General features: G+C 45.9%; 2 protein-coding genes across 2 annotated transcripts in view; both read left to right on the plus strand.

Moving 5' to 3' along the window:
- Positions 1–27222, plus strand: part of LOC119955542 (guanine nucleotide exchange factor VAV2-like) — a 250363-nt gene that overhangs the window by 146870 nt on the left and 76271 nt on the right. The window contains 2 exon segments of the mRNA XM_038781814.1: positions 249–349; positions 27130–27220. Of these exon segments, the coding sequence (XP_038637742.1) occupies positions 249–349; positions 27130–27220 (192 nt within the window).
- sardh (sarcosine dehydrogenase) overlaps positions 1–27222 on the plus strand; it is a 357516-nt gene that overhangs the window by 71828 nt on the left and 258466 nt on the right. The window lies entirely within an intron of this gene.

Here is a 27222-nt window from a genome sequence, read left to right on the forward strand (position 1 = left end):
AACAAGCTTTTTCCGCATTCATGAAGGCGACTCACCTCCCACATTCCCGGGGGCAGTTAGGGATAGACAATAAACATTGGCCTTGCCAGCGACATATCCAAATCCTGCAAATTAATAAAAATTAATATTGTAGTCTTGATGTTGTTGGTGTTTGAGTTCAGACTCTCTCTGAGTGCTGGGAGACTGCACTGAACAATCAGCGCCTGTGATTGGCTCCATTTGCTCCAACCATTCCCTCTCTGTTTCAGGAATTAATCCAAGTGCATTATAATTTACTCAGAGCAATTGACTTGGCAGCAATCTCAGGAGGCAACACACTCTACAAGGTCTTTCTGGATTTCAAAGAGCGGTAAGAATTTAAAATGCAGGGTCAGGGATAGTTTCTGGCTCTCGCTGGGTCTGCGACTCACCTTCAGTCTCACTGTATGTGTATTTGTTGCTGTCTCAGTGTGGCTCTGACAGTCACTGGCTGCCTGTGTATCTCTCTGTGTGGAAGCATTCTGGAAAGCTAGTCAGCCAAACTGCAGCTGAAGGGTATTGATTACTGATTATTGATTAATGAGTTGGTAACTCTCGCTGGCTAACCCTGTGATTAATGTGTTGGTGACTCTGGCTAACCCTGTGATTAATGTGTTGGTGACTCTCGCTGGCTAACCCTGTGATTAATGTGTTGGTCACTCTGGCTAACCCTGTGATTAATGTGTTGGTGACTCTCGCTGGCTAACCCTGTGATTAATGTGTTGGTGACTCTAGCTAACCCTGTGATTAATGTGTTGGTGACTCTGGCTAACCCTGTGATTAATGTGTTGGTGACTCTCGCTGGCTAACCCTGTGATTAATGTGTTGGTGACTCTCGCTGGCTAACCCTGCGATTAATGTGTTGGTCACTCTGGCTAACCCTGTGATTAATGTGTTGGTCACTCTGGCTAACCCTGTGATTAACGTGTTGGTGACTCTCGCTGGCTAACCCTGTAATTAATGTGTTGGTGACTCGCTGGCTAACCCTGTGATTAATGTGTTGGTGACTCTGGCTAACCCTGTGATTAATGTGTTGGTGACTCGCTTGCTAACCCTGTGATTAATGTGTTGGTGACTCTCGCTGGCTAACCCTGTGATTAATGTGTTGGTGACTCTGGCTAACCCTGTGATTAATGTGTTGGTGACTCTCGCTGGCTAACCCTGTGATTAATGTGTTGGTGACTCTGGCTAACCCAGTGATTAATGTGTTGGTGACGCTGGCTAACCCTGTGATTAATGTGTTGGTGACTCTGGCTAACCCTGTGATTAATGTGTTGGTGACTCTGGCTAACCCTGTGATTAATGTGTTGGTGACTCTCGCTGGCTAACCCTGTGATTAATGTGTTGGTGACTCTCGCTGGCTAACCCTGTGATTAATGTGTTGGTGACTCTCGCTGGCTAACCCTGCAATTAATGTGTTGGTCACTCTGGCTAACCCTGTGATTAATGTGTTGGTCACTCTGGCTAACCCTGTGATTAATGTGTTGGTGACGCTGGCTAACCCTGTGATTAATGTGTTGGTGACTCGCTGGCTAACCCTGTGATTAATGTGTTGGTGACTCTCGCTGGCTAACCCTGTGATTAATGTGTTGGTGACTCTGGCTAACCCTGTGATTAATGTGTTGGTGACTCTGGCTAACCCTGTGATTAATGTGTTGGTGACTCTCGCTGGCTAACCCTGTGATTAATGTGTTGGTGACTCTGGCTAACCCTGTGATTAATGTGTTGGTGACTCGCTTGCTAACCCTGTGATTAATGTGTTGGTGACTCTCGCTGGCTAACCCTGTGATTAATGTGTTGGTGACTCTGGCTAACCCTGTGATTAATGTGTTGGTGACTCTCGCTGGCTAACCCTGTGATTAATGTGTTGGTGCCGCTGGCTAACCCTGTGATTAATGTGTTGGTGACTCTGGCTAACCCTGTGATTAATGTGTTGGTGACTCTCGCTGGCTAACCCTGTGATTAATGTGTTGGTGACTCTCGCTGGCTAACCCTGCAATTAATGTGTTGGTCACTCTGGCTAACCCTGTGATTAATGTGTTGGTCACTCTGGCTAACCCTGTGATTAATGTGTTGGTGACGCTGGCTAACCCTGTGATTAATGTGTTGGTGACTCGCTGGCTAACCCTGTGATTAATGTGTTGGTGACTCTCGCTGGCTAACCCTGTGATTAATGTGTTGGTGACTCTGGCTAACCCTGTGATTAATGTGTTGGTGACTCTGGCTAACCCTGTGATTAATGTGTTGGTGACTCTCGCTGGCTAACCCTGTGATTAATGTGTTGGTGACTCTGGCTAACCCTGTGATTAATGTGTTGGTGACTCGCTTGCTAACCCTGTGATTAATGTGTTGGTGAATCTCGCTGGCTAACCCTGTGATTAATGTGTTGGTGACTCTGGCTAACCCTGTGATTAATGTGTTGGTGACTCTCGCTGGCTAACCCTGTGATTAATGTGTTGGTGACGCTGGCTAACCCTGTGATTAATGTGTTGGTGACTCTGGCTAACCCTGTGATTAATGTGTTGGTGACTCTGGCTAACCCTGTGATTAATGTGTTGGTGACTCTCGCTGGCTAACCCTGTGATTAATGTGTTGGTGACTCTCGCTGGCTAACCCTGTGATTAATGTGTTGGTGACTCTCGCTGGCTAACCCTGTGATTAATGTGTTGGTGACTCTCGCTGGCTAACCCTGCGATTAATGTGTTGGTCACTCTGGCTAACCCTGTGATTAATGTGTTGGTCACTCTGGCTAACCCTGTGATTAATGTGTTGGTGACTCTCGCTGGCTAACCCTGTGATTAATGTGTTGGTGACTCTGGCTAACCCTGTGATTAATGTGTTGGTGACTCTGGCTAACCCTGTGATTAATGTGTTGGTGACTCGCTGGCTAACCCTGTGATTAATGTGTTGGTGACTCTGGCTAACCCTGTGATTAATGTGTTGGTGACTCTCGCTGGCTAACCCTGTGATTAATGTGTTGGTGACTCTGGCTAACCCTGTGATTAATGTGTTGGGTGACTCTCGCTGGCTAACCCTGTGATTAATGTGTTGGTGACTCTGGCTAACCCTGTGATTAATGTGTTGGTGACTCGCTTGCTAACCCTGTGATTAATGTGTTTGTGAATCTCGCTGGCTAACCCTGTGATTAATGTGTTGGTGACTCTGGCTAACCCTGTGATTAATGTGTTGGTGACTCTCGCTGGCTAACCCTGTGATTAATGTGTTGGTGACGCTGGCTAACCCTGTGATTAATGTGTTGGTGACTCTGGCTAACCCTGTGATTAATGTGTTGGAGACTCTGGCTAACCCTGTGATTAATGTGTTGGTGACTCTCGCTGGCTAAATCTGTGATTAATGTGTTGGTGACTCGCTGGCTAACCCTGTGATTAATGTGTTGGTGACTCTCGCTGGCTAACCCTGTGATTAATGTGTTGGTGACTCTCGCTGGCTAACCCTGTGATTAATGTGTTGGTGACTCTCGCTGGCTAACCCTGTGATTAATGTGTTGGTGACTCTGGCTAACCCTGTGATTAATGTGTTGGTGACTCTCGCTGGCTAACCCTGTGATTAATGTGTTGGTGACTCTGGCTAACCCTGTGATTAACGTGTTGGTGACTCTCGCTGGCTAACCCTGTGATTAATGTGTTGGTGACTCGCTGGCTAACCCTGTGATTAATGTGTTGGTGACTCGCTGGCTAACCCTGTAATTAATGTGTTGGTGACTCTCTCTGGCTAACCCTGTGATTAATGTGTTGGTGACTCTGGCTAACCCTGTGATTAATGTGTTGGTGACTCGCTGGCTAACCCTGTGATTAATGTGTTGGTGACTCTCGCTGGCTAACCCTGTGATTAATGTGTTGGTGACTCTGGCTAACCCTGTGATTAATGTGTTGGTGACTCTGGCTAACCCTGTGATTAATGTGTTGGTGACTCGCTGGCTAACCCTGTGATTAATGTGTTGGTGACGCTGGCTAACCCTGTGATTAATGTGTTGGTGACTCTCGCTGGCTAACCCTGTGATTAATGTGTTGGGGACTCTGGCTAACCCTGTGATTAATGTGTTGGTGACTCTCGCTGGCTAACCCTGTGATTAATGTGTTGGGGACTCTGGCTAACCCTGTGATTAATATGTTGGTGACTCTCGCTGGCTAACCCTGTGATTAATGTGTTGGGGACTCTGGCTAACCCTGTGATTAATGTGTTGGTGACGCTGGCTAACCCAGTGATTAATGTGTTGGTGACTCGCTGGCTAACCCTGTGATTAATGTGTTGGTGACTCCGGCTAACCCTGTGATTAATGTGTTGGTGACTCTGGCTAACCCAGTGATTAATGTGTTGGTGACTCTCGTTGGCTAACCCTGTGATTAATGTGTTGGTGATACACTCTGGCTAACCCTCTGATTAATGTGTTGGTGACTCGCTGGCTAACCCTGTGATTAATGTGTTGGTGACTCTGGCTAACCCTGTGATTAATGTGTTGGTGATACACTCTGGCTAACCCTCTGATTAATGTGTTGGTGACTCGCTGGCTAACCCTGTGATTAATGTGTTGGTGACTCTGGCTAACCCTGTGATTAATGTGTTGGTGACTCTCGCTGGCTAACCTTGTGATTAATGTGTTGGTGACTCTCGCTAACCCTGTGATTAATGTGTTGGTGACTCGCTGGCTAACCCTGTGATTAATGTGTTGGTGACTCTGGCTAACCCTGTGATTAATGTGTTGGTGACTCTCGCTGGCTAACCCTGGGATTAATGTGTTGGTGACTCCCGCTGGCTAACCCTGTGATTAATGTGTTGGTGACTCTGGCTAACCCTGTGATTAATGTGTTGGTGACTCTGGCTAACCCTGTGATTAATGTGTTGGTGACTCGCTTGCTAACCCTGTGATTAATGTGTTGGTGACTCTCGCTGGCTAACCCTGTGATTAATGTGTTGGTGACTCTGGCTAACCCTGTGATTAATGTGTTGGTGACTCTCGCTGGCTAACCCTGTGATTAATGTGTTGGTGACGCTGGCTAACCCTGTGATTAATGTGTTGGTGACTCTGGCTAACCCTGTGATTAATGTGTTGGTGACTCTGGCTAACCCTGTGATTAATGTGTTGGTGACTCTCGCTGGCTAACCCTGTGATTAATGTGTTGGTGACTCTCGCTGGCTAACCCTGTGATTAATGTGTTGGTGACTCTCGCTGGCTAACCCTGTGATTAATGTGTTGGTGACTCTGGCTAACCCTGTGATTAATGTGTTGGTGACTCTCTCTGGCTAAATCTGTGATTAATGTGTTGGTGACTCGCTGGCTAACCCTGTGATTAATGTGTTGGTGACTCTCGCTGGCTAACCCTGTGATTAATGTGTTGGTGACTCTCGCTGGCTAACCCTGTGATTAATGTGTTGGTGACTCTCGCTGGCTAACCCTGTGATTAATGTGTTGGTGACTCTGGCTAACCCTGTGATTAATGTGTTGGTGACTCTCGCTGGCTAACCCTGTGATTAATGTGTTGGTGACTCTGGCTAACCCTGTGATTAACGTGTTGGTGACTCTCGCTGGCTAACCCTGTGATTAATGTGTTGGTGACTCGCTGGCTAACCCTGTGATTAATGTGTTGGTGACTCGCTGGCTAACCCTGTGATTAATGTGTTGGTGACTCTCTCTGGCTAACCCTGTGATTAATGTGTTGGTGACTCTGGCTAACCCTGTGATTAATGTGTTGGTGACTCGCTGGCTAACCCTGTGATTAATGTGTTGGTGACTCTCGCTGGCTAACCCTGTGATTAATGTGTTGGTGACTCTGGCTAACCCTGTGATTAATGTGTTGGTGACTCTGGCTAACCCTGTGATTAATGTGTTGGTGACTCGCTGGCTAACCCTGTGATTAATGTGTTGGTGACGCTGGCTAACCCTGTGATTAATGTGTTGGTGACTCTCGCTGGCTAACCCTGTGATTAATGTGTTGGGGACTCTGGCTAACCCTGTGATTAATGTGTTGGTGACTCTCGCTGGCTAACCCTGTGATTAATGTGTTGGGGACTCTGGCTAACCCTGTGATTAATGTGTTGGTGACTCTCGCTGGCTAACCCTGTGATTAATGTGTTGGTGACTCTGGCTAACCCTGTGATTAATGTGTTGGTGACTCTGGCTAACCCTGTGATTAATGTGTTGGTGACTCGCTGGCTAACCCTGTGATTAATGTGTTGGTGACTCTGGCTAACCCTGTGATTAATGTGTTGGTGACTCGCTTGCTAACCCTGTGATTAATGTGTTGGTGACTCTCGCTGGCTAACCCTGTGATTAATGTGTTGGTGACTCTGTCTAACCCTGTGATTAATGTGTTGGTGACTCTGGCTAACCCTGTGATTAATGTGTTGGTGACGCTGGCTAACCCTGTGATTAATGTGTTGGTGACTCTCGCTGGCTAACCCTGTGATTAATGTGTTGGTGACTCTCGCTGGCTAACCCTGTGATTAATGTGTTGGTGACTCTCGCTGGCTAACCCTGTGATTAATGTGTTGGTGACTCTGGCTAACCCTGTGATTAATGTGTTGGTGACTCGCTGGCTAACCCTGTGATTAATGTGTTGGTCACTCTGGCTAACCCTGTGATTAATGTGTTGGTGACTCTCTCTGGCTAAATCTGTGATTAATGTGTTGGTGACTCGCTGGCTAACCCTATGATTAATGTGTTGGTGACTCTCGCTGGCTAACCCTGTGATTAATGTGTTGGTGACTCTCGCTGGCTAACCCTGTGATTAATGTGTTGGTGACTCTCGCTGGCTAACCCTGTGATTAATGTGTTGGTGACTCTGGCTAACCCTGTGATTAATGTGTTGGTGACTCTCGCTGGCTAACCCTGTGATTAATGTGTTGGTGACTCTGGCTAACCCTGTGATTAACGTGTTGGTGACTCTCGCTGGCTAACCCTGTGATTAATGTGTTGGTGACTCGCTGGCTAACCCTGTGATTAATGTGTTGGTGACTCTCTCTGGCTAACCCTGTGATTAATGTGTTGGTGACTCTGGCTAACCCTGTGATTAATGTGTTGGTGACTCGCTGGCTAACCCTGTGATTAATGTGTTGGTGACTCTCGCTGGCTAACCCTGTGATTAATGTGTTGGTGACTCTGGCTAACCCTGTGATTAATGTGTTGGTGACTCGCTGGCTAACCCTGTGATTAATGTGTTGGTGACGCTGGCTAACCCTGTGATTAATGTGTTGGTGACTCTCGCTGGCTAACCCTGTGATTAATGTGTTGGGGACTCTGGCTAACCCTGTGATTAATGTGTTGGTGACTCTCGCTGGCTAACCCTGTGATTAATGTGTTGGGGACTCTGGCTAACCCTGTGATTAATGTGTTGGTGACTCTCGCTGGCTAACCCTGTGATTAATGTGTTGGGGACTCTGGCTAACCCTGTGATTAATGTGTTGGTGACGCTGGCTAACCCAGTGATTAATGTGTTGGTGACTCGCTGGCTAACCCTGCGATTAATGTGTTGGTGACTCCGGCTAACCCTGTGATTAATGTGTTGGTGACTCTGGCTAACCCAGTGATTAATGTGTTGGTGACTCTCGCTGGCTAACCCTGTGATTAATGTGTTGGTGATACACTCTGGCTAACCCTCTGATTAATGTGTTGGTGACTCGCTGGCTAACCCTGTGATTAATGTGTTGGTGACTCTGGCTAACCCTGTGATTAATGTGTTGGTGATACACTCTGGCTAACCCTCTGATTAATGTGTTGGTGACTCGCTGGCTAACCCTGTGATTAATGTGTTGGTGACTCTGGCTAACCCTGTGATTAATGTGTTGGTGACTCTCGCTGGCTAACCCTGTGATTAATGTGTTGGTGACTCTCGCTAACCCTGTGATTAATGTGTTGGTGACTTGCTGGCTAACCCTGTGATTAATGTGTTGGTGACTTGCTGGCTAACCCTGTGATTAATGTGTTGGTGACTCTCGCTGGCTAACCCTGGGATTAATGTGTTGGTGACTCCCGCTGGCTAACCCTGTGATTAATGTGTTGGTGACTCTGGCTAACCCTGTGATTAATGTGTTGGTGACTCTGGCTAACCCTGTGATTAATGTGTTGGTGACTCGCTGGCTAACCCTGTGATTAATGTGTTGGTGACGCTGGCTAACCCTGTGATTAATGTGTTGGTGACTCTCGCTGGCTAACCCTGTGATTAATGTGTTGGGGACTCTGGCTAACCCTGTGATTAATGTGTTGGTGACTCTCGCTGGCTAACCCTGTGATTAATGTGTTGGGGACTCTGGCTAACCCTGTGATTAATGTGTTGGTGACTCTCGCTGGCTAACCCTGTGATTAATGTGTTGGGGACTCTGGCTAACCCTGTGATTAATGTGTTGGTGACGCTGGCTAACCCAGTGATTAATGTGTTGGTGACTCGCTGGCTAACCCTGTGATTAATGTGTTGGTGACTCCGGCTAACCCTGTGATTAATGTGTTGGTGACTCTGGCTAACCCAGTGATTAATGTGTTGGTGACTCTCGCTGGCTAACCCTGTGATTAATGTGTTGGTGACTCTCGCTAACCCTGTGATTAATGTGTTGGTGACTCGCTGGCTAACCCTGTGATTAATGTGTTGGTGACTCTGGCTAACCTTGTGATTAATGTGTTGGTGACTCCCGCTGGCCTACCCTGTGATTAATGTGTTGGTGACTCTGGCTAACCCTGTGATTAATGTGTTGGTGACTCCCGCTGGCTAACCCTGTGATTAATGTGTTGGTGACTCTGGCTAACCCTGTGATTAATGTGTTGGTGACTGTCGCTGGCTAACCCTGGGATTAATGTGTTGGTGACTCTCGCTGGCTAACCCTGTGATTAATGTGTTGGTGACTCTGGCTAACCCTGTGATTAATGTGTTGGTGACTCGCTGGCTAACCCTGTGATTAATGTGTTGGTGACGCTGGCTAACCCTGTGATTAATGTGTTGGTGACTCTGGCTAACCCTGTGATTAATGTGTTGGTGACTCGCTGGCTAACCCTGTGATTAATGTGTTGGTGACTCTGGCTAACCCTGTGATTAATGTGTTGGTGACGCTGGCTAACCCTGTGATTAATGTGTTGGTGACTCTCGCTGGCTAACCCTGTGATTAATGTGTTGGTAACTCTCGCTGGCTAACTCTGTAATTAATGTGTTGGTGACTGTCTCTGGCTAACCCTGTGATTAATGTGTTGGTGACTCTGGCTAACCCTGTGATTAATCTGTTGGTGACTCTGGCTAACCCTGTGATTAATGTGTTGGTAACTCTCGCTGGCTAACCCTGTGATTAATGTGTTGGTGACTCTCGCTGGCTAACCCTGTGATTAATGTGTTGGTGACTCTGGCTAACCCTGTGATTAATGTGTTGGTGACTCTGGCTAACCCTGTGATTAATGTGTTGGTGACTCTGGCTAACCCTGTGGTTAATGTGTTGGTGACTCTCTCTGGCTAACCCTGTGATTAATGTGTTGGTCACTCTGGCTAACCCTGTGATTAATGTGTTGGTGACTCTCGCTGGCTAACCCTGTGATTAATGTGTTGATGACTCTCGCTGGCTAACCCTGTGATTAATGTGTTGGTGACTCGCTGGCTAACCCTGTGATTAATGTGTTGGTGACTCTCGCTGGCTAACCCTGTGATTAATGTGTTGGTAACTCTCGCTGGCTAACCCTGTGATTAATGTGTTGGGGACTCTGGCTAACCCTGTGATTAATGTGTTGGTGACGCTGGCTAACCCAGTGATTAATGTGTTGGTGACTCGCTGGCTAACCCTGTGATTAATGTGTTGGTGACTCCGGCTAACCCTGTGATTAATGTGTTGGTGACTCTGGCTAACCCAGTGATTAATGTGTTGGTGACTCTCGCTGGCTAACCCTGTGATTAATGTGTTGGGGACTCTGGCTAACCCTGTGATTAATGTGTTGGTGACGCTGGCTAACCCTGTGATTAATGTGTTGGTGACTCGCTGGCTAACCCTGTGATTAATGTGTTGGTGACTCTGGCTAACCCTGTGATTAATGTGTTGGTGACTCTCGCTGGCTAACCCTGTGATTAATGTGTTGGTGACTCTCGCTAACCCTGTGATTAATGTGTTGGTGACTCGCTGGCTAACCCTGTGATTAATGTGTTGGTGACTCTGGCTAACCCTGTGATTAATGTGTTGGTGACTCCCGCTGGCTAACCCTGTGATTAATGTGTTGGTGACTCTGGCTAACCCTGTGATTAATGTGTTGGTGACTCTCGCTGGCTAACCCTGGGATTAATGTGTTGGTGACTCTCGCTGGCTAACCCTGTGATTAATGTGTTGGTGACTCTGGCTAACCCTGTGATTAATGTGTTGGTGACTCGCTGGCTAACCCTGTGATTAATGTGTTGGTGACGCTGGCTAACCCTGTGATTAATGTGTTGGTGACTCTCGCTGGCTAACCCTGTGATTAATGTGTTGGTAACTCTCGCTGGCTAACTCTGTAATTAATGTGTTGGTGACTGTCTCTGGCTAACCCTGTGATTAATGTGTTGGTGACTCTGGCTAACCCTGTGATTAATCTGTTGGTGACTCTGGCTAACCCTGTGATTAATGTGTTGGTAACTCTCGCTGGCTAACCCTGTGATTAATGTGTTGGTGACTCTGGCTAACCCTGTGATTAATGTGTTGGTGACTCTGGCTAACCCTGTGGTTAATGTGTTGGTGACTCTCTCTGGCTAACCCTGTGATTAATATGTTGGTCACTCTGGCTAACCCTGTGATTAATGTGTTGGTGACTCTCGCTGGCTAACCCTGTGATTAATGTGTTGGTGACTCTCGCTGGCTAACCCTGTGATTAATGTGTTGGTGACTCGCTGGCTAACCCTGTGATTAATGTGTTGGTGACTCTGGCTAACCCTGTGATTAATGTGTTGGTGACTCTCGCTGGCTAACCCTGTGATTAATGTGTTGGTGACTCTGGCTAACCCTGTGATTAATGTGTTGGTGACTCGCTGGCTAACCCTGTGATTAATGTGTTGGTGACTCTCGCTGGCTAACCCTGTGATTAATGTGTTGGTAACTCTCGCTGGCTAACCCTGTGATTAATGTGTTGGTGACTCTCTCTGGCTAACCCTGTGATTAATGTGTTGGTGACTCGGGCTAACCCTGTGATGAATGTGTTGGTGACTCTGGCTAACCCTGTGATTAATGTGTTAGTGACTCTGGCTAACCCTGTGATTAATGTGTTGGTGACTCCCGCTGGCTAACCCTGTGATTAATGTGTTGGTGACTCTCTCTGGCTAACCCTGTGATTAATGTGTTGGTGACTCTCGCTGGCTAACCCTGTGATTAATGTGTTGGTGACTCTCGCTGGCTAACCCTGTGATTAATGTGTTGGTGACTCTCGCTGGCTAACCCTGTGATTAATGTGTTGGTGACTCTGGCTAACCCTGTGATTAATGTGTTGGTGACTCTGGCTAACCCTGTGATTAATGTGTTGGTGACTCTCGCTGGCTAACCCTGTGATTAATGTGTTGGTGACGCTGGCTAACCCTGTGATTAATGTGTTGGTGACTCTCGCTGGCTAACCCTGTGATTAATGTGTTGGTAACTCTCGCTGGCTAACTCTGTAATTAATGTGTTGGTGACTGTCTCTGGCTAACCCTGTGATTAATGTGTTGGTGACTCTGGCTAACCCTGTGATTAATGTGTTGGTGACTCTGGCTAACCCTGTGATTAATGTGTTGGTGACTCTGGCTAACCCTGTGGTTAATGTGTTGGTGACTCTCTCTGGCTAACCCTGTGATTAATGTGTTGGTGACTCGCTGGCTAACCCTGTGATTAATGTGTTGGTCACTCTGGCTAACCCTGTGATTAATGTGTTGGTGACTCTCGCTGGCTAACCCTGTGATTAATGTGTTGGTGACTCTCGCTGGCTAACCCTGTGATTAATGTGTTGGTGACTCGCTGGCTAACCCTGTGATTAATGTGTTGGTGACTCTGGCTAACCCTGTGATTAATGTGTTGGTGACTCTCGCTGGCTAACCCTGTGATTAATGTGTTGGTGACTCTCGCTGGCTAACCCTGTGATTAATGTGTTGGTAACTCTCTCTGGCTAACCCTGTGATTAATGTGTTGGTGACTCGGGCTAACCCTGTGATTAATGTGTTGGTGACTCTGGCTAACCCTGTGATTAATGTGTTAGTGACTCTGGCTAACCCTGTGATTAATGTGTTGGTGACTCCCGCTGGCTAACCCTGTGATTAATGTGTTGGTGACTCTGGCTAACCCTGTGATTAATGTGTTGGTGACTCTCGCTGGCTAACCCTGTGATTAATGTGTTGGTGACTCTCGCTGGCTAACCCTGTGATTAATGTGTTGGTGACTCTCGCTGTCTAACCCTGTGATTAATGTGTTGGTGACTCTCGCTGGCTAACCCTGTGATTAATGTGTTGGTGACTCTGGCTAACCCTGTGATTAATGTGTTGGTGACTCTGGCTAACCCTGTGATTAATGTGTTGGTGACTCTCGCTGGCTAACCCTGTGATTAATGTGTTGGTGACTCTCGCTGGCTAACCCTGTGATTAATGTGTGGTGACTCTCGCTGGCTAACCCTGTGATTAATGTGTTGATGACTCTCGCTGGCTAACCCTGTGATTAATGTGTTGGTGACTCTGGCTAACCCTGTGATTAATGTGTTGGTGACTCTGGCTAACCCTGTGATTAATGTGTTGGTGACTCGCTGGCTAACCCTGTGATTAATGTGTTGGTGACTCTCGCTGGCTAACCCTGTGATTAATGTGTTGGTGACTCTGGCTAACCCTGTGATTAATGTGTTGGTGACTCTGGCTAACCCTGTGATTAATGTGTTGGTGACTCTCGCTGGCTAACCCTGGGATTAATGTGTTGGTGACTCTGGCTAACCCTGTGATTAATGTGTTGGTGGCTCTGGCTAACCCTGTGATTAATGTGTTGGTGACTCTGGCTAACCCTGTGATTAATGTGTTGGTGACTCTCGCTGGCTAACCCTGGGATTAATGTGTTGGTGACTCTCGCTGGCTAACCCTGTGATTAATGTGTTGGTGACTCCCGCTGGCTAACCCTGTGATTAATGTGTTGGTGACTCTGGCTAACCCTGTGATTAATGTGTTGGTGACTCTGGCTAACCCTGTGATTAATGTGTTGGTGACTCTCTCTGGCTAACCCTGTGATTAATGAGTTGGTGACTCTCGCTGGCTAACCCTGTGATTAATGTGTTGGTGACTCTCGCTGGCTAACCCTGTGATTAATGTGTTGGTGACTCTCTCTGGCTAACCCTGTGATTAATGTGTTGGTGACTCTGGCTAACCCTGTGATTAATGTGTTGGTGACTCTGGCTAACCCTGTGATTAATGTGTTGGTGACTCTCGCTGGCTAACCCTGTGATTAATGTGTTGGTGACTCTGGCTAACCCTGTGATTAATGTGTTGGTGATACACTCTGGCTAACCCTGTGATTAATGTGTTGGTGACTCTCGCTGGTTAACGCTGTGATTAATGTGTTGTTGACTCTGGCTAACCCTGTGATTAATGTGTTGGTGACTCTCGCTGGCTAACCCTGGGATTAATGTGTTGGTGACTCTGGCTAACCCTGTGATTCATGTGTTGGTGACTCTGGCTAACCCTGTGATTAATGTGTTGGTGACTCTGGCTAACCCTGTGATTAATGTGTTGGTGACTCTCGCTGGCTAACCCTGTGATTAATGTGTTGGTGACTCTCGCTGGCTAACCCTGTGATTAATGTGTTGGTGACTCTCGCTGTCTAACCCTGTGATTAATGTGTTGGTGACTCTCGCTGGCTAACCCTGTGATTAATGTGTTGGTGACTCTGGCTAACCCTGTGATTAATGTGTTGGTGACTCTGGCTAACCCTGTGATTAATGTGTTGGTGACTCTCGCTGGCTAACCCTGTGATTAATGTGTTGGTGACTCTCGCTGGCTAACCCTGTGATTAATGTGTTGGTGACTCTCGCTGGCTAACCCTGTGATTAATGTGTTGATGACTCTCGCTGGCTAACCCTGTGATTAATGTGTTGGTGACTCTGGCTAACCCTGTGATTAATGTGTTGGTGACTCTGGCTAACCCTGTGATTAATGTGTTGGTGACTCGCTGGCTAACCCTGTGATTAATGTGTTGGTGACTCTCGCTGGCTAACCCTGTGATTAATGTGTTGGTGACTCTGGCTAACCCTGTGATTAATGTGTTGGTGACTCTGGCTAACCCTGTGATTAATGTGTTGGTGACTCTCGCTGGCTAACCCTGGGATTAATGTGTTGGTGACTCTGGCTAACCCTGTGATTAATGTGTTGGTGACTCTGGCTAACCCTGTGATTAATGTGTTGGTGACTCTGGCTAACCCTGTGATTAATGTGTTGGTGACTCTCGCTGGCTAACCCTGGGATTAATGTGTTGGTGACTCTCGCTGGCTAACCCTGTGATTAATGTGTTGGTGACTCCCGCTGGCTAACCCTGTGATTAATGTGTTGGTGACTCTGGCTAACCCTGTGATTAATGTGTTGGTGACTCTGGCTAACCCTGTGATTAATGTGTTGGTGACTCTCTCTGGCTAACCCTGTGATTAATGAGTTGGTGACTCTCGCTGGCTAACCCTGTGATTAATGTGTTGGTGACTCTCGCTGGCTAACCCTGTGATTAATGTGTTGGTGACTCTCTCTGGCTAACCCTGTGATTAATGTGTTGGTGACTCTGGCTAACCCTGTGATTAATGTGTTGGTGACTCTGGCTAACCCTGTGATTAATGTGTTGGTGACTCTCGCTGGCTAACCCTGTGATTAATGTGTTGGTGACTCTGGCTAACCCTGTGATTAATGTGTTGGTGATACACTCTGGCTAGCCCTGTGATTAATGTGTTGGTGACTCTCGCTGGTTAACGCTGTGATTAATGTGTTGTTGACTCTGGCTAACCCTGTGATTAATGTGTTGGTGACTCTCGCTGGCTAACCCTGGGATTAATGTGTTGGTGACTCTGGCTAACCCTGTGATTCATGTGTTGGTGACTCTGGCTAACCCTGTGATTAATGTGTTGGTGACTCTGGCTAACCCTGTGATTAATGTGTTGGTGACTCCCGCTGGCTAACCCTGTGATTAATGTGTTGGTGACTCTGGCTAACCCTGTGATTAATGTGTTGGTGACTCTCGCTGGCTAACCCTGTGATTAATGTGTTGGTGACTCTCGCTGGCTAACCCTGTGATTAATGTGTTGGTGACTCTCGCTGTCTAACCCTGTGATTAATGTGTTGGTGACTCTCGCTGGCTAACCCTGTGATTAATGTGTTGGTGACTCTGGCTAACCCTGTGATTAATGTGTTGGTGACTCTGGCTAACCCTGTGATTAATGTGTTGGTGACTCTCGCTGGCTAACCCTGTGATTAATGTGTTGGTGACTCTCGCTGGCTAACCCTGTGATTAATGTGTTGGTGACTCTCGCTGGCTAACCCTGTGATTAATGTGTTGATGACTCTCGCTGGCTAACCCTGTGATTAATGTGTTGGTGACTCTGGCTAACCCTGTGATTAATGTGTTGGTGACTCTGGCTAACCCTGTGATTAATGTGTTGGTGACTCGCTGGCTAACCCTGTGATTAATGTGTTGGTGACTCTCGCTGGCTAACCCTGTGATTAATGTGTTGGTGACTCTGGCTAACCCTGTGATTAATGTGTTGGTGACTCTGGCTAACCCTGTGATTAATGTGTTGGTGACTCTCGCTGGCTAACCCTGGGATTAATGTGTTGGTGACTCTGGCTAACCCTGTGATTAATGTGTTGGTGACTCTGGCTAACCCTGTGATTAATGTGTTGGTGACTCTGGCTAACCCTGTGATTAATGTGTTGGTGACTCTCGCTGGCTAACCCTGGGATTAATGTGTTGGTGACTCTCGCTGGCTAACCCTGTGATTAATGTGTTGGTGACTCCCGCTGGCTAACCCTGTGATTAATGTGTTGGTGACTCTGGCTAACCCTGTGATTAATGTGTTGGTGACTCTGGCTAACCCTGTGATTAATGTGTTGGTGACTCTCTCTGGCTAACCCTGTGATTAATGAGTTGGTGACTCTCGCTGGCTAACCCTGTGATTAATGTGTTGGTGACTCTCGCTGGCTAACCCTGTGATTAATGTGTTGGTGACTCTCTCTGGCTAACCCTGTGATTAATGTGTTGGTGACTCTGGCTAACCCTGTGATTAATGTGTTGGTGACTCTGGCTAACCCTGTGATTAATGTGTTGGTGACTCTCGCTGGCTAACCCTGTGATTAATGTGTTGGTGACTCTGGCTAACCCTGTGATTAATGTGTTGGTGATACACTCTGGCTAACCCTGTGATTAATGTGTTGGTGACTCTCGCTGGTTAACGCTGTGATTAATGTGTTGTTGACTCTGGCTAACCCTGTGATTAATGTGTTGGTGACTCTCGCTGGCTAACCCTGGGATTAATGTGTTGGTGACTCTGGCTAACCCTGTGATTCATGTGTTGGTGACTCTGTCTAACCCTGTGATTAATGTGTTGGTGACTCTGGCTAACCCTGTGATTAATGTGTTGGTGACTCTCGCTGGCTAACCCTGGGATTAATGTGTTGGTGACTCTGGCTAACCCTGTGATTAATGTGTTGGTGACTCTGGCTAACCCTGTGATTAATGTGTTGGTGACTCTGGCTAACCCTGTGATTAATGTGTTGGTGACTCTCGCTAGCTAACCCTGGGATTAATGTGTTGGTGACTCTCGCTGGCTAACCCTGTGATTAATGTGTTGGTGACTCCCGCTGGCTAACCCTGCGATTAATGTGTTGGTGACTCGCTGGCTAACCCTGTGATTAATGTGTTGGTGACTCTGGCTAACCCTGTGATTAATGTGTTGGTGACTCCCGCTGGCTAACCCTGTGATTAATGTGTTGGTGACTCTGGCTCACCCTGTGATTAATGTGTTGGTGACTCTCGCTGGCTAACCCTGTGATTAATGTGTTGGTGTCTCGCTGGCTAACCCTGTGATTAATGTGTTGGTGACTCTGGCTAACCCTGTGATTAATGTGTTGGTGACTCTCTCTGGCTAACCCTGTGATTAATGTGTTGGTGACTCTGGCTAACCCTGTGATTAATGTGTTGGTGATACACTCTCGCTAACCCTGGTGTGATATTTACAGAGAGCAGTTCATGAACAGAGACAGTAATTATTCGGCCAATCAAAGTACATTTCCTGAGTTTGTTGTTGTGAGATTCTCGTTTTATGACTTCTTTACATTCGCCCAACCACCTCTAAACTTCAAACAGGAAATGTTCATTCCAGAATTCAGCAGAAAGGTTCCTAATATAATTTCCCAATTCTGAATTATTTATTTGATTTGATTTATTGATTTATTTGATTTTGATTTATTGATTCATTGTCACATGTACCCATGTACAGTGAAAAGTATTTTTCTGCGGCTGAGGGAACGTACACAGTACGTACATAGTAGACAAAAAGAATAATCGACAGAGAACATTGACAAATGGTACATCGACAAACAGTGATTGGTTACAGTGCGGAACAAGGGGCCAAACAAAGCAAATACATGAGCAAGAGCAGCATAGGGCGGCATGAATAGTGTTCTTTCAGGGAACAGATCAGTCGGAGGGGGAGTCGTTGAGGAGTCTTGTAGCTGTGGGGAAGAAGCTGTTCCTATATCTGGATGTGCAGGTCTTCAGACTTCTGTACTTTCTGCCTGATGGAAGGGTCTGGAAGAGGGCAAAGCCTGGATGGGAGGGGTCTCTGATAATGCTGTCTGCCTTCCTGAGGCAGCGGGAGGTGTAGACAGAATCAATGTGAGGGTGGCAAGCTTGTGTGATGAGTTGGGCTGAGTTCACCACATTCTGCAGTTTCTTGCGATCTTGGGCCGAGCAGTTGCCATACCAGGCTGTGATGCAGCCGGATAGGATGCTCTCTATCGCACATCTGTAGAAGTTTGTGAGAGTCGATGCAGACATGCCGAATTTCTTTAGCTTCTGTAGGAAGCAGAGACGTAGTTGGCCTTTCTTCACTGTTGCATCAACGTGAGTGGACCAGGACACACTGTTGGTGATGGTGACCCCCAGAAACTTAAAGCTATCGACCATCTCCACTTCGGAGCCATTGATGCAGACGGGAGTGTGTGTTGTGCTGCGTTTCCTGAAGTCGATGATCAGTTCCTTGGTCTTTCTGAAATTTAGAGAGAGGTTGTTTTCGGTACACCATGCAGCCAAGTGATTTATCTCTCTCCTGTAGTCTGAACACTCTGTAATTTGCCAGTGTTGCAGCCTCAACAACAGGTGAGCAGATATTTGACAGATTAATGAAGGATTTGTTCAGCCCTGTCTGACAAATCATTCCAGCTTGGACAGGATGTGGATTCTCCCGGCCGGACAGGATGTAGATTCTCCCAGCCGGACAGGCTCTGGATTCTCCCGGCCGGACACAATGTGGATTCTCCCCGCTTTACCTGTATAGAACATAGAACATAGAACAGTACAGCACAGAACAGGCCCTTCGGCCCTCAATGTTGTGCCGAGCCATGATCACCCTACTCAAACTCACGTATCCACCCTATACCCGTAACCCAACAACCCCCCCCCCCCCCTTAACCTTACTTTTATTAGGACACTACGGGCAATTTAGCATGGCCAATCCACCTAACCCGCACATCTTTGGACTGTGGGAGGAAACCGGAGCACCCGGAGGAAACCCACGCACACAGGGGGAGGACGTGCAGACTCCACACAGACAGTGACCCAGCCGGGAATCGAACCTGGGACCCTGGAGCTGTGAAGCATTTATGCTAACCACCATGCTACCCTGCTGCCCCTAACACTGATCTGCTCACAGAAATGTCCCAACGTTTTGAAATTGTCCATTGGTCAGTGTTAATTACTGACCTTTGTCCATTGGGCCAGTGTTAATTACTGACCATTGTCCATTGGGTCAGTGTTAATTACTGACCATTGTCCATTGGGTCAGTGTTAATTACTGACCTTTATCCATTGGGTCAGTGTTAATTACTGACCATTGTCCATTGGGTCAGTGTTAATTACTGACCTTTGTCCATTGGGTCAGTGTTAATTGCTGACCATTGTCCATTGGGTCAGTGTTAATTGCTGACCATTGTCCATTGGGTCAGTGTTAATTGCTGATCATTGTCCATTGGTCAGTGTTATTTACTGACCATTGTCCATTGGGTCAGTGTTATTTACTGACCATTGTCCATTGGGTCAGTGTTAATTACTGACCATTGTCCATTGGGTCAGTGTTAATTGATGACCATTGTCCATTGGGACAGTGTTAATTGCTGACCATTGTCCATTGGGCCAGTGTTAATTACTGCCCATTGTCCATTGGTCAGTGTTAATTACTGACCATTGTCCATTGGGTCAGTGTTAATTACTGACCATTAACCATTGTGTCAGTGTTAATTACTGACCATTGTCCATTGGGTCAGTGTTAATTGCTGACCATTGTCCATTGGTCAGTGTTAATTACTCACCATTGTCCAGGAGTCTGTTAATTGCTGACCATTGTCCATTGGGTCAGTGTTAATTACTGACCATTGTCCATTGGGTCAGTGTAATTACTGACCATTGTCCAGGGGTATGTTAATTGATGACCATTGTCCATTGGGTCAGTGTTAATTGCTGACAATTGTCCATTGGGTCAGTGTTTATTACTGACCATTGTCCATTGGGTCAGTGTTAATTACTGACCATTGTCCATTGGGTCAGTGCTAATTGCTGACCATTGTCCATTGGGCCAGTGTTAATTACTGACCATTGTCCATTGGGCCAGTGTTAATTACTGACCTTTGTCCATTAGGTCAGTGTTAATTACTGACCATTGTCCATTGGGTCAGTGTTAATTACTGACCTTTGTCCATTGGGTCAGTGCTAATTACTGACCATTGTCCATTGGGTCAGTGTTAATTACTGACCTTTGTCCATTGGGTCAGTGTTAAATACTGACCATTGTCCATTGGGTCAGTGTTAATTACTGACCATTGTCCATTGGGTCAGTGTTAATTACTGACCTTTGTCCATTGGGTCAGTGTTAGTTACTGACCTTTGTCCATTGGGTCAGTGTTAATTACTGACCATTGTCCATTGGGTCAGTGTTAATTGCTGACCATTGTCCATTGGGTCAGTGTTAATTGCTGACCATTGTCCATTGGGACAGTGTTAATTACTGACCATTGTCCATTCGGTCAGTGTTAATTGCTGACCATTGTCCATTGGGACAGTGTTAATTACTGACCATTGTACATTGGGTCAGTGTTAATTACTGACCTTTGTCCATTGGGTCAGTGTTAGTTACTGACCTTTGTCCATTGGGTCAGTGTTAATTACTGACCATTGTCCATTGGGTCAGTGTTAATTGCTGACCATTGTCCATTGGGTCAGTGTTAATTGCTGACCATTGTCCATTGGGACAGTGTTAATTACTGACCATTGTCCATTCGGTCAGTGTTAATTGCTGACCATTGTCCATTGGGTCAGTGTTAATTACTCACCATTGTCCAGGGGTCAGTGTTAATTACTGACCATTGTCCATTGGGTCAGTGTTAATTACTGACCTTTGTCCATTGGGTCAGTGTTAATTACTGACCATTGTCCATTGGGTCAGTGTTAATTACTGACCATTGTCCATTAGGACAGTGTTAATTACTGACCATTGTCCATTGGGTCAGTGTTAATTACTGACCGTTGTCCATTGGGTCAGTGTTAATTACTGACCTTTGTCCATTGGGTCAGTGTTAATTGCTGACCATTGTCCATTGGGTCAGTGTTAATTGCTGACCATTGTCCATTGGGTCAGTGTTAATTACTGACCATTGTCCAGGGGTCAGTGTTAGGTACTGACCATTGTCCATTGGGTCAGTGTTAATTACTGACCATTGTCCATTGGGTCAGTGTTAATTACTGACCATTGTCCATTGGGTCAGTGTTAATTGCTGACCATTGTGCATTGGGTCAGTGTTAATTACTGACCATTTTCCATTGGGTCAGTGTTAATTGCTGACCATTGTCCATTGGGTCAGTGTTAATTGCTGACCATTGTCCATTGGGTCAGTGTTAATTACTCACCATTGTCCAGGGGTCAGTGTTAATTACTGACCATTGTCCATTGGGTCAGTGTTAATTACTGACCTTTGTCCATTGGGTCAGTGTTAATTACTGAACATTGTCCATTGGGTCAGTGTTAATTACTGACCATTGTCCATTGGGACAGTGTTAATTACTGACCATTGTCCATTGGGTCAGTGTTAATTACTGACCGTTGTCCATTGGGTCAGTGTTAATTACTGACCATTGTCCATTGGGTCAGTGCTAATTACGGACCATTGTCCATTGGGTCAGTGTTAATTACTGACCTTTGTCCATTCGGTCAGTGTTAATTACTGTCCTTTTTGCATTGGGTCAGTGTTAATTACTGACCATTGTCCATTGGGTCAGTGTTAATTGCTGACCATTGTCCATTGGGTCAGTGTTAATTGCTGACCATTGTCCATTGGGTCAGTGTTAATTACTGACCATTGTCCAGGGGTCAGTGTTAGGTACTGACCATTGTCCATTGGGTCAGTGTTAATTACTGACCATTGTCCATTGGGTCAGTGTTAATTGCTGACCATTGTCCATTGGGTCAGTGTTAATTGCTGACCATTGTCCATTGGGTCAGTGTTAATTACTCACCATTGTCCAGGGGTCAGTGTTAGGTACTGACCATTGTCCATTCGGTCAGTGTTAATTACTGACCATTAACCATTGTGTCAGTGTTAATTACTGACCATCGTCCATTGGGTCAGTGTTAGGTACTGACCATTGTCCATTGGTCAGTGTTAATTACTCACCATTGTCCAGGAGTCTGTTAATTGCTGACCATTGTCCATTGGGTCAGTGTTAATTACTGACCATTGTCCATTGGGTCAGTGTTAATTACTGACCATTGTCCAGGGGTATGTTAATTTCTGACCATTGTCCATTGGGTCAGTGTTAATTGCTGACCATTGTCCATTGGGTCAGTGTTAATTGCTGACCATTGTCCATTGGGTCAGTGCTAATTGCTGACCATTGTCCATTGGGTCAGTGTTAATTACTGACCTTTGTCCATTGGGTCAGTGTTAATTACTGGCCATTGTCCATTGGGTCAGTGTTAGTTACTGACCGTTGTCCATTGGGTCAGTGTTAATTACTGACCATTGTCCATTGGGTCAGTGTTAATTACTGGCCATTGTCCATTGGGTCAGTGTTAGTTACTGACCTTTGTCCATTGGGTCAGTGTTAATTACTGACCATTGTCCATTGGGTCAGTGTTAATTACTGGCCATTGTCCATTGGGTCAGTGTTGGTTACTGACCTTTGTCCATTGGGTCAGTGTTAATTACTGACCATTGTCCAGGTGTCAGTGTTAATTACTGACCATTGTCCATTGGGTCAGTGTTAATTACTGACCATTGTCCATTGGGTCAGTGTTAATTACTGACCATTGGCCATTGGGTCAGTGTTAATTACTGACCATTGGCCATTGGGTCAGTGTTAGGCACTGACCATTATCCATTGGGTCAGTGTTAATTACTGACCATTGTCCAGGGGTCAGTGTTAGGCACTGACCATTGTCCATTGGGTCAGTGTTAATTACTGACTTTTGTCCATTCGGTCAGTGTTAATTACTGACCATTGTCCATTGGGTCAGTGTTAATTACTGACCATTGTCCATTGGGTCAGTGTTAATTACTGACCATTGTCCAGGGGTCAGTGTTAATTACTGACCATTGTCCATTGGGTCAGTGTTAACTACTGACCATTGTCCATTGGGTCAGTGTTAATTACTGACCATTGTCCATTTGGTCAGTGTTAATTACTGACCATTGTCCATTGGGTCAGTGATAATTACTGACCATTGTCCATTGGGTCAGTGTTAATTACTGACCATTGGGTCAGTGTTAATTACTGACCATTGGCCATTGGGTCAGTGTTAGGCACTGACCATTGTCCATTGGGTCAGTGTTAATTACTGACCATTGTCCATCGGGTCAGTGTTAATTACTGACTTTTGTCCATTCGGTCAGTGTTAATTACTGACCATTGTCCATTGGGTCAGTGTTAATTACTGACCATTGTCCATTGGGTCAGTGTTAATTACTGACCATTGTCCAGGGGTCAGTGTTAATTACTGACCATTGTCCATTGGGTCAGTGTTAACTACTGACCATTGTCCATTGGGTCAGTGTTAATTACTGACCATTGTCCATTGGGTCAGTGTTAATTACTGACCATTGTCCATTCGGTCAGTGTTAATTACTGACCATTGTCCATTGGTCAGTGTTAATTACTGACCATTGTCCATTGGGCCAGTGTTAGTTACTGACCTTTGTCCATTGGGTCAGTGTTAATTACTGACCATTGTCCATTGGTCAGTGTTAATTACTGACCATTGTCCATTGGGTCAGTGTTAATTACTGACCATTGTCCATTGCGCCAGTGTTAATTGCTGACCATTGTCCATTGGGTCAGTGTTAATTACTGACCATTGTCCATTGGTCAGTGTTAATTGCTGACCATTGTCCATTGGGACAGTGTTAATTGCTGACCATTGTCCAGGGGTCAGTGTTAATTACTGACCATTGTCCATTCGGTCAGTGTTAATTGCTGACCATTGTCCATTGGGTCAGTGTTAATTACTGACCATTGTCCAGGGGTCAGTGTTAATTACTGACCATTGTCCATTGGGTCAGTGTTAATTACTGACCATTGTCCATTGGGTCAGTGTTAATTACTGACCATTGTCCATTGGGTCAGTGTTAATTACTGACCATTGGCCATTGGGTCAGTGTTAATTACTGACCATTGTCCATTGGGTCAGTGTTAATTACTGACCATTGTCCATTGGGTCAGTGTTAATTACTGACCATTGTCCATTGGGTCAGTGTTAATTACTGACCATTGTCCAGGGGTCAGTGTTAGGCACTGACCATTGTCCATTGGGTCAGTGTTAATTACTGACCATTGTCCATTGGGTCAGTGTTAATTACTGACCATTGTCCATTGGGTCAGTGTTAATTACTGACTTTTGTCCATTCGGTCAGTGTTAATTGCTGACCATTGTCCATTGGGCCAGTGTTAATTGCTGACCATTGTCCATTAGGTCAGTGTTAATTACTGACCATTGTCCATTGGGTCAGTGTTAATTACTGACCATTGTCCATTGGGTCAGTGTTAATTACTGACCATTGTCCAGGGGTCAGTTTTAATTACTGACCATTGTCCATTGGGTCAGTTTTAACTACTGACCATTGTCCATTGGGTCAGTGTTAATTACTGACCATTGTCCATTGGGTCAGTGTTAATTACTGACCATTGTCCATTCGGTCAGTGTTAATTACTGACCATTGTCCATTGGTCAGTGTTAATTACTGACCATTGTCCATTGGGCCAGTGTTAGTTACTGACCTTTGTCCATTGGGTCAGTGTTAATTACTGACCATTGTCCATTGGTCAGTGTTAATTACTGACCATTGTCCATTGGGTCAGTGTTAATTACTGCCCATTGTCCATTGCGCCAGTGTTAATTGCTGACCATTGTCCATTGGGACAGTGTTAATTGCTGACCATTGTCCAGGGGTCAGTGTTAATTACTGACCATTGTCCATTCGGTCAGTGTTAATTACTGACCATTGTCCATTGGGTCAGTGTTAATAACTGACCATTGTCCATTGGGTCAGTGTTAATTACTGACCATTGTCCATTGGGTCAGTGTTAATTACTGACCATTGGCCATTGGGTCAGTGTTAATTACTGACCATTGTCCATTGGGTCAGTGTTAATTACTGACCATTGTCCATTGGGTCAGTGTTAATTACTGACCATTGTCCAGGGGTCAGTGTTAGGCACTGACCATTGTCCATTGGGTCAGTGTTAATTACTGACCATTGTCCATTGGGTCAGTGTTAATTACTGACTTTTGTCCATTCGGTCAGTGTTAATTGCTGACCATTGTCCATTGGGTCAGTGTTAATTACTGACCATTGTCCATTGGGTCAGTGTTAATTACTGACCATTGTCCATTGGGTCAGTGTTAATTACTGACCATTGTCCAGGGGTCAGTGTTAGGCACTGACCATTGTCCATTGGGTCAGTGTTAATTACTGACCATTGTCCATTGGGTCAGTGTTAATTACTGACCATTGTCCATTGGGTCAGTGTTAATTACTGACCATTGTCCATTGGGTCAGTGTTAATTACTGACCATTGGCCATTGGGTCAGTGTTAATTACTGACCATTGTCCATTGGGTCAGTGTTAATTACTGACCATTGTCCATTGGGTCAGTGTTAATTACTGACCATTGTCCAGGGGTCAGTGTTAGGCACTGACCATTGTCCATTGGGTCAGTGTTAATTACTGACCATTGTCCATTGGGTCAGTGTTAATTACTGACCATTGTCCATTGGGTCAGTGTTAATTACTGACTTTTGTCCATTCGGTCAGTGTTAATTGCTGACCATTGTCCATTGGGTCAGTGTTAATTACTGACCATTGTCCATTGGGTCAGTGTTAATTGCTGACCATTGTCCATTGGGTCAGTGTTAATTACTGACCATTGTCCAGGGGTCAGTGTTAATTACTGACCATTGTCCATTGGGTCAGTGTTAACTACTGACCATTGTCCATTGGGTCAGTGTTAATTACTGACCATTGTCCATTGGGTCAGTGTTAATTACTGACCATTGTCCATTCGGTCAGTGTTAATTACTGACCATTGTCCATTGGTCAGTGTTAATTACTGACCATTGTCCATTGGGCCAGTGTTAGTTACTGACCTTTGTCCATTGGGTCAGTGTTAATTACTGACCATTGTCCATTGGTCAGTGTTAATTACTGACCATTGTCCATTGGGTCAGTGTTAATTACTGCCCATTGTCCATTGCGCCAGTGTTAATTGCTGACCATTGTCCATTGGGTCAGTGTTAATTACTGACCATTGTCCATTGGTCAGTGTTAATTGCTGACCATTGTCCATTGGGACAGTGTTAATTGCTGACCATTGTCCATTGGTCAGTGTTAATTGCTGACCATTGTCCATTGGGACAGTGTTAATTGCTGACCATTGTCCAGGGGTCAGTGTTAATTACTGACCATTGTCCATTCGGTCAGTGTTAATTGCTGACCATTGTCCATTGGGTCAGTGTTAATTACTCACCATTGTCCAGGGGTCAGTGTTAATTACTGACCATTGTCCATTGAGTCAGTGTTAATTACTCACCATTGTCTATTGTGTCAGTATTAGTTTTTTTAAGGGGCAATTTAGCGTGGCCAATCCACGTACTCTGCATATCTTTGGGTTGTGGGGGTGAGACCCACACACGGTGTGAATTTGGAAACTCCAGACAGACAGTGACCCTGGGCCAGGATCGAACCCAGCCGCCCTGTCCAAGTGCTTTTACTGAATTATAAACCAATGCGAGACTCGCTGAACACTCATTCAATGATCTTAATCCAGTCACTAACCCTCGAACACCATCAGAAGATTTATCTGATCAAAATCTTATCTAACAGAAAACAAATAATTCAGAAAGGAATCATTTACAGTTGTCCCTTTGAAAAGGCGGCTATAGTCTGGGACACCCCCCTGCTCTGACCATCAGTTTATTACTGTGTGCTGAGGGCTGAGACGGTTTTGAGTGCCTAGCCGCACACTGTGTGTCTTGAACTAATCAATCTTCCTCAGTCTGCCCCTGTCTGTATATGTGAAGGTGTCCATCACTATCCGCACTTATGTTAAAACCCATCTGAAGAGGCACTGCGGATTGCTCAGCCCCACAATCCCCTCGCTGCCTCCTCCTCTCCTCCCAACACCCACTCTCCTCCAGGACCAGCACTCCACCCCCACACCTCCCTGCCCCACAGACCCCACTCTCCTCCTTCCCATTATCTACCGCTTCCTCCCCCTCCATCCCTCGCTACCCTCATTACCCTCCCCCTCTATGATCTCTGTGCATGCCTCATCCCCTCACTTCCTACCCCACGTAGCCATAGTTCATCCAGCTGTCCTCCAACCCTCACTGTGTCCTCCTCATTCCTGACAGTATCTCCCTGATTGCAGGCTCCTGATCTACGGGAAATATTGCAGCCAAATGGAAACCTCCCAAAAGACCCTGGGCCAACTCACGTCGACTCGGGAAGAAATTCGGAACAA

Source organism: Scyliorhinus canicula, chromosome 21, assembly GCF_902713615.1.
Source record: "Scyliorhinus canicula chromosome 21, sScyCan1.1, whole genome shotgun sequence".
Taxonomy (NCBI): domain Eukaryota; kingdom Metazoa; phylum Chordata; class Chondrichthyes; order Carcharhiniformes; family Scyliorhinidae; genus Scyliorhinus; species Scyliorhinus canicula.